This window comes from Tenrec ecaudatus, chromosome 6 (genome assembly GCF_050624435.1).
Source record: "Tenrec ecaudatus isolate mTenEca1 chromosome 6, mTenEca1.hap1, whole genome shotgun sequence".
Classification (NCBI taxonomy): domain Eukaryota; kingdom Metazoa; phylum Chordata; class Mammalia; order Afrosoricida; family Tenrecidae; genus Tenrec; species Tenrec ecaudatus.
In genome coordinates, this window is record NC_134535.1 from 161,544,535 (window position 1) to 161,558,159 (window position 13,625).

The following is a 13,625-nucleotide window of genomic DNA, read 5'->3' on the forward strand; positions in this document are numbered from 1 at the left end:
TTTAACTAGTGGTTTATGCCCAGAGATGGAAAAATCTGGAGCTCTGAAAAAGCTCCTTTCTAGGACTGAACTGTTAAAGGAAGCCTGTGGGAAGGCTAAAATGTTTGCTAGGTGACCACCTGGATCCACTTGTTGAGTGGAAGTGGGAGAAAGGCAGCAATAAAGAGATGGGTAGAGGCTGGCCACTAATGCCCATGGACCTGGTTCACAGGAACTAAAGAAGACGAGAGCCGGTTGACCGGTCTGAAGTTCATGACCTAGCACAAGGAGGCTAGGGTTGTTGACAATTTGTGACAGTGCCTGTGGTGTAAAGGTGAGCTGACCAATGGGCACCTTGGTGAGGCTAAATGAGGCAGCACACATTGAGTTGACACACTGGGAACCTGAAAAGATGAAGATTTTTGAGCCTGTGAACTGGTGCACATTGCTACTAACTTTATGGATAGCCTGTCCTGATTTGACTTTGCTTATGGATGCAGACTCACAAGGTTCCAACTGGAAAGAAGATTCTTCATATCAAAGAATATTATTGTCTCCTGAGAGCACTGGAGTGATATAAATAGGGTAGCATAGAAATTGGCTGCCCAAAATTGGGATGATAAAGGCATGAAGTGGCTGGCTTACCCACTTTCATAGCTGGAGTAATATATTCATAGGATTATGGTATAGGTGTTCCCATGACTGCAATTGTTAAGCATAGAATATTGTTTTGTTCACTTTTAGAATATTAAGTGTAAATAAGAATGGCATCTATTGAATGGTATGCTTTTTAGTTTTATCCTTCTAGGTACAGATAAGATTTTATTATTGTTTTGTTAAAATTATGTATGGCTAAAGAGTTGTGTAAAAGCGTCAAGTTGAGAAGGGGTAGTCTGTGGTAGTTACATAGTTTCCTGTCAATTTGTAAAGGGATGTAGTTTAGCCTGTCAATCAGGTCACAGCTTGATGACCTTATTTGGAGGCATCAAGGAGATAAATAGCTCACTGTAGGCCAGACCCACACAGACACTCTCTCTCTGCTTCATCTTCCTGTTGACAATTCACATGGAGCTATGCTGATGGCAGCCAGAGTCTTGGAGCTGGAGGAGCTGTGTGGAGACCCATGGCAATGCTAAGACACTTCCACCACCACTGGATCCATAAGACTTTCCACCCACTGGCCTATGATCTTCCTGTATTCAGCATCATTGCTTGGCTGCATGAGTCTAAGGAGAAATTTGTGGACTAGTTTTGACATATGGAGTAATATCGGACTTATGCACTTGATCTGGACTGGGCTGGATGTTTTCTTAATGTACAATTGCTGTTTGATATAAATTTCTCTCTTACACACATATGAGTATCTCTGCATTTGTTTCTCTAGCCAACCTGGACTAACACAACTTGCTAGTAGTCAATTTATTTACTAGTGGCACAGTGGTTAAGTTGACGAAAAGGTCAATATTTTGAACCCAATCACTTCAGGAGAAAGATGTGACAATCTGCTCTTGCAATGATTTACAGTCTTATAAACCTTATGGAATCATTCTCTTCTGTCCTACAGGGTGTCTATGAGTCGGAATGGATCCTACAACAATAGGGCTTCTTATTTGTCTGCTTCCTTCAGTCACTCTGCTAACTTTAGTATGGTTATTTTTTATATTAGTTTGGTGTTTCCCAGAATAAAGGAAGTATGGTGTGATTCTTATCCTAGTTATTCTTCTGCTAAACACACTAACATTCATGTGTGTGTAAATACACATTATATGTGTGTGGGATAATGTCATACAGTTAATCAGTGGTGAACACACATAGCAGTTTGGGATTGTGAGTATATATGAGTATCTTTGTGTGTGAGGGAGATTGGAAAGTAAAAGTCCACTGGGTAAGAATTCTATTTTCTATGTAGTGGCTCACAGGATTTGAACTCTTACAGGGCAATAGAAGTAGCTGATACACTTGATTTGATATCAGCAATATCACTGACCTCATGCCTCCTTGAAAGGTCTTTGCTGATATAGTGGGTTAAGCGTTAGACTTCTAACTAAAGCATCGTCCATTCCAACCCACCAGCTTACTGTCTGGTTGAAGTTGCTAGGTCCTTAAGTTCCCAGTGAAAGGACAGGAGTTTGAGCCCATCTTCGGGTTTCTAATCCAATCACCACGAGATAAAGATGTGATTGTCTGCCTTTGAAAGAAAGTCCCGGGGATCGGCTTCCTAAAGTATCTGCTTCCTTGAAAATCATATGGAGCCCTGTTCCAGCCTGCAACAAACAGGGTTGCCATGATCAAGTTGACAGTACTTGGTTTGAAATGTTCAGTTTTTGCTAGTGTTCTTCCTATTCAAGACAAGAAGGCCATGTCTTGCTCCTGCTCAAGTACAGAACATCTGTAATTTTGCAGACCATATCATGTAACAAGGAGTAAATATAAATCAAAGCGCCGTTCTACATGTCTGTGATTTTTGTTCTTTCAGGCACTATGTGAATTACTAGGTGATTTTTGTTCTTTCGGGCACCTAGTCAGTTCAGGAAACACAACAGCAATAGTACACAAAAAAGATAGCTCAAGCATCACTATGCACCTAATTCTTTCTTCCTATAGAAGGCAATGGATTGTGTTAAAATATGTAAACAATGCTTGCTGGTATCTAATGAACATAGTTACTCTTGCTTCCCACCATTACCATGGGAAGGACTCATAGCAAGCTCCTAGGAAGGTTAGACAGCTGGCAAAGAATACCAGGGGAGCCTAACACTGCCACACATTTAGATGTAACCATTAGCATTTAGGCACCAAAGATGAGGAAGGAGTGTTCACCCTGGGAGTGGACAAAACCACCCAAACCTTCAAACCTGACTCAAAGCCATCATTTTGGTAAACACAAGTTGCCAAGTGTGCTCCATTCTGTTACAACTCAAAACAGCCTGACTTGTTACAATTCAGATGTTCAAATCCACTTTTTGCCTTTGCGTTGTTGTTCTCATGAATTCTGCAGAAGCCAGGTAGATTAAGTGAGTACGTTTGGGGTTTTATTTCTGATCTTTTTAAAATAGAGAACCCAGAACAGTGCTACTGAGAGCCCACCCCACACCTGTGTGTAATCTTTCAAAGGTACCCAGTCCCTTCATGAATACATAGAGGCATTGGTTCTCACTTGCTCCTTGGCTTGGCACAACTTGCACCTGATTTGCCACAGCCCAGATTCTAGAATTGTCTCAGGTTATGGAAGTGTTCAGGGAAATTAGAGGATCCTAGAGATTGCATCATCCACGCCTAGGTATCCCCACTGCCTCTATGTGGAGTCAGACCACCATCATCTCTAACAGAACTCCATCATGTAGCTGCCTATCAGGGATCCCTACCATCTAAGATAAATTATAGGCAATGCCTTTCCATGGTCACAACTACAATATGTAACCTCTGGAGCTGTAGGGACAATGCGTTCAGAGAAACTTGGTCTTCAGATATGGAGAGAACAAAGCACTTGTATAAGGAGAAGCAGAGCTATCTTGCAGAGAGGCCTGACTAGATCCTTGTCACTGAGTTTCCTAAAGGTATTTTTGTAATTCTAATATAAATAAGCCCCTTTTATGGCTTCAAACAAACTCATTGCCACAATGTTGAGTAGGCAGGTTAAACCAAAAGCCCCCAACCATTTCCATAAAGTTAATTATAGCTCATGGTCTCCCTATAGGACAGGGTAAAATTGCCCTATAGAATTTCCAATACTGTAATCTTTACAGAAATAGGCTGCCACATTTTCCCCTATGCAGGGGCTGGTGGACTTTACCTTTCAGTTGACAGGTGAGTGCTTAAATCACTGTGTTACTGGGGACTGTAGAGTTGAGAAAATATGAGGACTATTTCCAACCAGTTAGTGAAGAGGGAAAAATGTATTTTCAAGATTGGAACAACGATGTGTGAGGGGCTTAGAGGACTGACACCAGCATATGAGTGCAAATGGACTCAATGGTAGTGTATTGAAAAGTGTACAAATGTTGTTTGTGATTTGATTCTCTCCTGGGTCAGGATTCCAGATCTCGAGTTAACCTGGGGCAAAAGGCAGACGTTTGCAACTTCCCAGGAAAAGCCTCAGAAAATTGGAACTTTATTAGGGGCTTAGAGTAACATGGTTTCTGAGAGGAAAATTATCAATAGGTCTCAAAAGTACACAACAACAATAACTAAGGGAGTGTTTAGGTGCAGACACCTAAGGGGAATCTCAGAAGCACTTTTAAGTGAACCAGAAGAAGCCAAGACAGAGCAAGGTGAAGTCAAAAACCTTGTGAGTAGAGGACCTGGCACAGACCATGGAATTAGACATAGAAGCTTAAGGAACATGTTAATGACCATGGGGAGCTGAGTTTCAGCCATAGATCAATGACAACAGATGGTGGCCCATGGACCATATGGCCCTTTCTCAGTTCTAGATAACAGGTGCTTCTCTTTCTTCTTTATCCCTTGGGACAGTGTGGGCAGAAGGTGGAGAGAGTCTTTCATTCAAACAGCTATTACACAAGTGAGACTAAGCATGGACCCAGAAGTAACTGCAAGATTGAGGTTTACATGATGGTGGATAGAGGCCTAAGGGTTAAACTGAACTCATTTATAGAAAAACAAGGAATCTGGAGTATGTAAATATCAAATCCACTATACTATTCAACAGACTCGAATCACCTGCTCATGAGGTGGTCTCCCTTTTCATAGGACCATTGAGACTTGCTGTCAAGACAAAAAGGCTTCCTTGGGTGGCACATTTTTTAGAATGAGAGGGTTCTCAGGGGCACATGTTGCAGGATAGTGAATCAGAGAGTTTCTATGTTTCCAATTGAGAGGCAGAATAGGGCAAGAACCCACATGTACTAACTAGGATGCCTAGTCTGTCATCCTCAAGAACATCTTGAGAAATAATCCAAATGAGCTACATTCCTGGTTCTGGTGAGCAAAGATGATTTTTACTAAGGAGCATGATTGATATAGACAGGTCATTAACACCATTGCTTACTATTAATCAGTATTAAATACTGAAATGGTAAATGGTCTCACATGCTCTTTCTCCAGCTGTTAAGAAGCAATGAGACAAAGGCAATATTGAGAGACAATTACTAACATTCTACTTTCTATGCTTTCTCTTTTCCTTGACTACCCTTTGCCCCAAACACACGTTTCCCCACTGTCTCTCTTTAAAGAGAATGTTCCTGGAGATAAAAAACAAACAAACTGTTTTATACTCTCTCCTTGTTAGGTCTTGTTCAGGACAGGTTCCCTTTCAAATGAAGTCAATGGGTTGGCGATTACTCCCTTTAGCAAGTAGAAAGCACAGTCATTCAGTCAAGATCCCTGGCTTTAAGGATAGCAAAAGGAAGACTATGGTGAGACTACAATGAACAACAACTTTAAAAGTTAACTGTTGATCTAAAATTGTAGGTCAGGAGTTGAATTTCATTAATCATCCTAATATATTTTTGCATAAATCATATAAGGTATTTTGATTTTAACTATTTAAAATCAAGATATATATCTATATCTGGAATGGGACTTCAAAAAAGTTCATGGAAAAATTCCATTATCTTTTCATTTAATTTTTCCACAAATTTTTGAAGCCTCCTCATATAAGCCCCTGGCCTCTTCTTTCCCACCCAAAACAAACAAGCAACCACAAAACAACATACCACAATTAACTACCATTGATGAAACTAGAATCATACAACCTAAAAAAAGAAATTTAAATAAATATTCTTAAAATTGTCACAGGTAGAAAGCACCACCATACAATAAAATATTAAATCTGCTTTAAGCCCACTACAATGTCTATGTTAGTGTCATGAGAGGTTTCTGGCAAATTCACAAGAATATGTTGTAGTATATTAATCCCGGAGGAGAAGAGAAAGCCAAGGAATTGAAATTAGTGATCTATATTTAGACAGTCGGTTCATTTGAATGCTGCCCCAAACCAGAAAAAGGTACTACATATGGAAAATACCCAATTAGGGGAATGAGTGGTGAAAGAGACAACGATTTAATAAATAGTTGAAACTATCAGTGAACTATTAACAATTTCTACGTATTTATTGAAACCATCTTAAAATAACCCTCTTAAGATGAAAGTGAAAATTGAGGCATAAAACCAAGATGTCAAATGTTCTTTGCTAAAAATGCTGATGCCTAAATAAATCCCTATGATGGTCACACTCCTGGCATGATCACTGAAAACAAAATGGGTGCATAAGCAAATGTGGTAAAGAATGCAGATGGTGCCCGGCTATCAAAAGACACAGCATCTGGGGTCTTCAAGACTTGAAGTTAAACAAGCAGAGAAACAACAATTCCACATGGAAGAAGCACACCAGCCTGTACAATCATGAGGTGTTGGCGAGATCAGGTAACAGACATCAGAAGACCCAAATCAAACAATAACAAAAACATATTGTTGCGAACAAGGGGGTTCAGAGCAAAGACTCCAAATTCATCTGCAGACAGTAGGACATCCCCTCACAGAGGGGTCACAGGAAAGGATGAGTCAACCAGGGGGCAATATAGCACCAATGAAACACACAAAATTCCTCTGGTTCCTTGAGGCTTGCTCACCCGCCCCCCCCCCCCCCCACCACACACACTGTCATGACCCCAGCCCTGCCTTTCACTCTGGCCTAAACTGGAGCATGTGCACAGGAACAGATAGGAGGCAAGAGCTCATGACTCACAGAATCCAGGCATAGGAATGGGAGTAGCGATACCAGGAGGGTAGGGGGGAGGTGGGGAGACGGAGGAGGAAGAGGGAACCAATCCAATGCTCACCACAGAACCACCCCACCAACCCTCACCCCAGAGGAACGAGCAACGGAAACCCTGGGGGAAGAGAGACAACAGTCAGTGTAAGATATGAAAATAATGATAGTTTATAATTTATCAAGGAGTTGGGGGTGGAGGTGGGGGCTGATCCTAAAGACTCAATAGAAAGTAAATGTTTAGAAAACAATGATGGCAACATATGTACAAATATGCTTGATACAATTGATGTATGGATTGCTATAACAGCAGTAAGAGCCCCCCAATAAAATGATCTTTTATGAGGAACTTGGAAAAAAAAAGGAAAAAAAAAAGATCTTTTAATAGTAATAAAAAAGACCAACATATAGCATGCACCAAACATGGACGATCTACTTGCATATTATGGATTTACAGGAGTCTTTGACAATAGTTTGTGACGTCTATTATGAATCTTTTTCATCCTTTCTTAAAGTATACTGTATATCTTTGGGAAAACCTTAGGCTATGGCTGGGAAATAGTACACAACTGTGCGCTTTATGACAGAAACATTGAGGTTCATAAATCAATTAGTAGGAATGAAAAGCTTGGAAGGGAGGAAGAGGGTAAAAGTACATTGCTCTCAGCGGGTAGGGCGGAACTGCCTTTGTCAATGGAGACCACGGTACTGAAAGGTTTCGAATGAAATATTCTGTTGCCAAGTTGACAAGCTTTATGTTCACTGTAGTTTTTAAGCCATCTTGCCTTTCTCATATTGTCTCTTGGCAGGAAAGGGAGTGTTTGTTTTGTCTGCCTTCAAAGTCTCATGAAAGTCATGCTGGAATCATATCCAAAAAACCTGTGTGGTGCTTCAGCTTGACCTTGGACTTTATGAGGGAGCTGCTCTTGCAGGATGCTTTTGCCAGAGAGTGGGGGTGCATTCTCACGTGGGAGTGAAAGGAAAACCTCACCTGGGTAATCATTCTTGTCTATGTCTGCATCTCCTCTTAGAGTAAAACCAAATCCCGAAGGCACTGCCTGTGAGGCCCAAGCTCCTTTCAGAATTTGGGAAGGCTCCGTGTTTAATCCATGCTTGTTTCCATTGTAAATGAGCACTTTGCCTTCTTGGTCCTTGCTGGCAAAGGGTACTCCGATGGCAATGTCTGTAAAGAGAGACACACAAAAATCTTCTTTAAAAAATAATAAGGGAGCATATTTCACAAATAGAATTGTGTACAATGAAAGAGCAGTATCAGACAGCCAAAGGACTTATTAATTTTCCCATGAAAGTTCTGTCACTGCAGCAATAATAAAATGCTTGTTTTCTTTTATGCACATAGTAAATACTTATTAAGTACCTCATATGTGCTGGATGCAGGAAACAAGACATGCAAGAGTCCTTGCTTTTAAAAAGAGAACTATCTGGTACAAATGAAAGGCAGTTCAGATAAAGGAATAATCCAGAAAATACCAATACATTTATAAACGCTGCACAAAGAATTCACAGCAGAGGGATAGGACCAAAAGTGGCTGGGTTGTAATTTTGTTTCTCTAGTAATCATTTTTGGGGGGCTCTTACAAATCTTATAATAATTCAGCATGCAATTGTATGAAGCACATTTGTACAGATGTTTCCATCATTTCCAAACCATTTTTTTTTCCTGCTTGAGCCCTTGGTTGTTATTTTAGAGTAGTTTGTCAGACAAGGTCTCTCTGAGGTTGACATTTAAAGTGAAATCTGGAGGGGGAAGAAGAAACTGACTTTGTGATGTGGAAGAATCGTGTGGCAGTCTGCTTCTATAAAGGGATCTGTCTTGGGAACCCTAGGGGGGGCATTCTGCTCTTATGAGTCAGAACTTATTTGAGGGGAGTGAGCTCAGTTAAGGTGGGCCCTTTGAGAAGAACACTTTGAGCAGAGGGAACCACCAGGACAAAGTGCTGAAACAGAAATAGCTTGGGACATTCATTGAAAAGCAGCAATCAAGCTGTTCGATTGCTTCGTGAGAGATGAAGTCTAGATGGGGGTTAACTCATAGCTCCTTTAAACCAGCTGAGGTGCCTTGGCAGCTTAGTGAAAGAGTTTTGACTTGCCAGCTTGTTTTTGTGTGGTTCTTTCTTTTGTTTTTAAAACACATTTCTTTCCCTGAGATTATACAACAATAAGCCAGAGTATTGTTTCTAGGGCTCCAATTAGTATATGTGCAGTCTATTCCAAATAAAACATGTCTTAGCATGTGTCTGCAGCCTGTGATTGGCTACAGGCAAGTTCTCTCAGTACTAATACCTGTCTTAGTCTCACTGTGGTGCCTTAAGAATAGGGAAGGGCGTGTAGAAAGGGAGAACCGATCTCGGAGATCTATGTGTAACCTCCTCTCTGGGAGATGGGCAATGGGGAGGCGGGTGAGGGGAGACGCCGGGAAGTGTAAGATAAGATATAATAATTATTTATAAACTATCAAGGGACCAGGGGTGGGATCGGGGAGGGAGGAGGATGGGGAAAAAAAGGGAAACCGAGCTGATTCCAGGAACCCAAGTGGAAGGTGAATTATGAGAATGACGAGTCCAACGAACGTATAAGGGTGCTTTGATCAATTGATGTATGTACAGACTATGATAAGAGCCTTATGAGCCCCAATAAAAAGATTTAAAAAAAGAATAAAAGGACCACTCAAAAGAGTAGTGTCCTCGGGGGACGTGCTGGACCAGTTACATACAAGGCAGAAAAGTAAGTTCATACAGTGATGGTGTGTTTTGTTCTTGTTTTGTTGCGGGGGGCCTGAGACTACAAGGTTTCACTCTTTATAGATTTTCTTGAAGGACAGCAAAATCACAAGGGCTTATTAAGAGTCAGAGCCCTGGTCGTATCATGGTTACGGGTAGGGCTGCGATCCGCATAGTCGGCAGCACTGCGGGAGAAGTTGGGTCTCTGTTTCAGTAACCAGTTCCAGTCTTGGAACTCCACAGAGGGTCGCTATGAGTCAGCACTGCCTCGATGGCGGTGACTTATTAAGAAGTTTCAAGAAAATGGAAAATGCATCGGCGAGGAAAATGTCGGGAAGCATGATATGATTATATATCTTCCACAAAGACAGGCAGCTGCTTATTCTTTGTAGGCAGTAAGGGCTGCCTTGCGAAAATTTCATTAGCAAACCTTACGCCAGGCACCCTAGAGCCTGACCTTGCCCCCTTCGGATGTCTTTTAATTTCTAAATCTCAATGAACCTTCCCAAGGAACACAATTTGAGTCCGCCGAGGATGTCCAAACTGCTGTGTTGCTAATAGAGGAGGGCAGGGTTCCCTGGGGAAGAGTTAGGGACATGGAAAACACTGCCTTCGGAAGTGGACAGACATAGTGGAGGATATCAGGAGAAAAATTAGCTCTGCATTTTGATCCTTCTGTTTCGTAAAGGTCACCATGATTTCACAGCAATACTTTTTAACTCGTTTTAGAATTGCTAAATGGTTACAGAAGTCCACGAGGAAGACAAAACCCAGGGTATGGCTGAGGCACTCGGGATTCCAAAGAGCGAGAACCTTATGTTCTGACTCCTAGCTACACATATCCTTGAGTGACCATTATTTTCCACACACTTTGTCCCACTTATGAACAATGCGTTCTTGGTTTTTCTCTCTAAAAGTGGGAGTCATTGTTCACTGTGGTTAACTGCAGTTCGTATCCTCATTTGTTATTCATTCACTACTCTGTGCTTTCATAAGCCTGGTGAAGACTGAAAAGTTCTGACTACATGTGTGAGTGTTCTATGTTCACTTTCCTTGAAGGACTAATGGGAATGAGCTAAAACCCCCGACCTTGTATAAAACAGATATGTCACCACGAGGTAGAGGAGATGAGCCCATTCCTCACTGGCTCCAACTCCATTACTGTGCATATGTCTGTTCCCGTGGTTCCTCTAGGTGCCCTTGGCCTTATTTTCTATTATAACCATGGGAAACCCATAGCACACTCAGGAAACCAAGACTTTAGAAGAGAAGACCCTCTTGTTGTTAGAAAGGCTTTCTTAGCTCTTAAAGTTGTCATCAAGGGAGGAGACAAATGGAAGAAAACATGACTTTAAAAAGATAACTCTCTAAATAACTTCGCATTATTTAATCCCTTAGGTGTTTTTGGTATTATAAATCAAAGAACTGGAATAGAGTACTCTTTGAAAATAACAAATCAGTGAAAGGGGAGGAGAGAGAGGGAAGGGAGGGGGAAAATGAGGAGCTGATACCAAGGGCTCAAGTAGAAAGCAAATGTTTTGAGAATGATGATGGCAGCAAATGTACAAATGTGCTTGACACAATGGATAGATGTATGGATTGTGATAAGAGGTGTATGAGACCCCAATAAAATGATTTAAATATATTTTTTTCTGCAAATCATATGTGCAAATTTTTAAAATTGGGAACTGGGTGAGATTCATAGTAAAATCATAATCTGTTATGTATTTATGTTTTATAACACTTGAAAAATGACAAGTGTGCATTTCTGGAACCGGCCTTTTAAAGATATCATTAAGGCAGGTAGCGCTTGCCAAATATACCACAAACACGGATTTGATGTAAATACTTCTGTGGGTGTTGGTTAATTTCCTGTTACTTCCTCAGTCACAAAACGCACCATAACCAGGTTCTTAAAGTCCTTAAATTGTCTACAGCATTTTGTGGGAGATTACATGTTTTTCTGAGTAGAGGATACTCATAAAGTTTTCATAAATTCCCAATTTGAAGAATCACAACCTTAAACTAACAATTTAGCACTAATTTCTTGTGATCATTGAACCTATACACACCCAGCACAGGTTTAGCATAAGGTGAGATACTTGCCAAATACCAGCCACGTATCCATTTGGGTGGTTTCTACACACAGAGAAGATTCTCTAGGTTACATTTTTCCCAATTGGCTAGATCCTTACACCAATTTTAAAATCAAGATCTATTATGTGACACCCTAAGTCAAAAATGAGAAGGTTCCATGTGACATTTAGACTCATCCAAACATATAGTCTTTAAATTGCCCTGACATTTCTGATTGTCCATTAAACACGAATGCATTCAAAACCACCAAAGCCATATCACACACACCCTTGTGAACGCGAGAAGTGTCTAATCCTGTCCCAAGCATAGCATGTGGTTATGACACATACGCATTTTCCAGTCAGTTAAATTACCATTGTATCCATCTTGGTTCAGGTCTCCTAAGTGAGCGACGGCACTACCGAATCTCCCAAAAACCTCAGTGCCTGACAGCACCTGAGGGTCCCTGAAGAGGAGAGGGCTTGCTTGCAAGTACAGGTAAACTTGCCCCACTTCTTTAGGGTGACTCTCAAATTCACGTTCCATGAAGAGAGGTGCGCCAATCAATATGTCGTCCATCCTGTGGGAAGAGAGAGAGGTCAGTGCACCTACAGGCCTAAGACTCTTTGCAGGGAATTTTAAGCAAGCTGTCTTCATGGCGTTCCAACTTGCTTTGTCTCTATTTTCTTTTGGGAGGAACATTTTACAATCCTTAGAGCTCTTCCATTGGTTTGCCATGTCTAAGGCGTTGAATGTTGGAAGAAAATAAAAGTTATGACTTTAAGGAAATTGCATAGTTTACCTTTTTCTCCTTCTTAATTTCTTTTTTAGAAATGACACTCTGACCCAAAGAGATTTTTCTAGAAGTATGAAATGGTCTTTCTAAATTAATAAAAGTGTATAGTTTAATTATTGCTTTTTCTGCTTAAGTCTTATAATAGTTCTGTCTTCTCCTTCTTTTCCCATTTAAAAAACCAGAGACAAGAGAAGGACGATCCATATGACTACCTAGAAAGATAGAAAACACAATTCTTGTTCAAAGTCAGAATTTGTAGGATTTCTTTAGAGTACAGGTAGCTATTACAACCTGAAGCCAACTGACACTTTTAACATTGAGCATTTCAATAAATAGACACTAGAAAAAATGATTTAATAAAGTGTTAAGCACCAGGAGAATAAAACATAGAATTGGTTAAAGGTATATCCTTCGTGGAGTCAGATGCTGCAACGAGGAATATAACAGAAACGGTGCATCTTCATTATGAGTCTTCTAAGCGGTTTGACTTTTTTAGAAACACATTCGTGTATTATTTTTATTTTTAAAAGGTGAGGCAAACTCACAGCAGTCAACATTCATAGTTACTATATACCCTGGCAGATAAAATAATCTGAAAAAGAGACTAAGGCAAAAAATACAAATTTGCATTTGCCCGTCATAACCCTTCCATCTAGAGCAGTGGTTCTCAATCTGTGTTTTGCGACCCCTTGGGGGGTCACACGACCCTTTCACAGGGGTCACTCAATTCATAACAGTAGCAAAATTACAGATAGGAAGTAGCAACGAAAATAATTTTATGGTTTAGGGGGTCACCACAACATGAGGAACTGTGTTAGAGGGTCGCGGCATTAGGAAGGTTGAGAACCACTGGTCTATAGTAATATGCTGAAGTTTGCCTGGTAAACCAATTATTAAAATATTATCACTTGCCTGGAAGACAGGGAGGAGGTGGGACTAGTTACTGAGAGAAGAGACTACCTTTCAAACCTGCAAAGACCCTTTATTGTTTAGACCCACTTTTCCAAACGATTTCTCTCTTTCCTTGCATTCATCTATTTAATATTTCTCAGTGTAATTCGATAGGTGTTCTGTGAACCTACTATAACTAAGGTACTATGGTATGTGACTTAATGAGTGACTTAATTTACACGTGAGATAAAATTGCTACTCAGCTAACTATAAAAACAAGTAAGGTGGGTCACACTGTATGAGAAAGCCAAACAAAATCCTGGGAATTCGGATGAACGGGAGGCGCCGTGTTAGAGGAAGGTCGCATGGAGGAGATGCGTTGGCAGTGGACCTGCACAGAGCTCTGGTAGC

General features: G+C 40.7%; 1 protein-coding gene across 1 annotated transcript in view; it reads right to left on the reverse strand.

Annotated features, from left to right (window-relative positions):
* Positions 1-13,625, reverse strand: part of ITGA8 (integrin subunit alpha 8) — a 242,237-nt gene that overhangs the window by 136,119 nt on the left and 92,493 nt on the right. Inside the window, exons 12-13 of the mRNA XM_075552439.1 lie at positions 11,902-12,107; positions 7,702-7,893 (exon numbers count right to left, since the gene is read on the reverse strand). Of these exons, the coding sequence (XP_075408554.1) occupies positions 7,702-7,893; positions 11,902-12,107 (398 nt within the window). The remainder of the gene's footprint in view (positions 1-7,701; positions 7,894-11,901; positions 12,108-13,625) is intronic.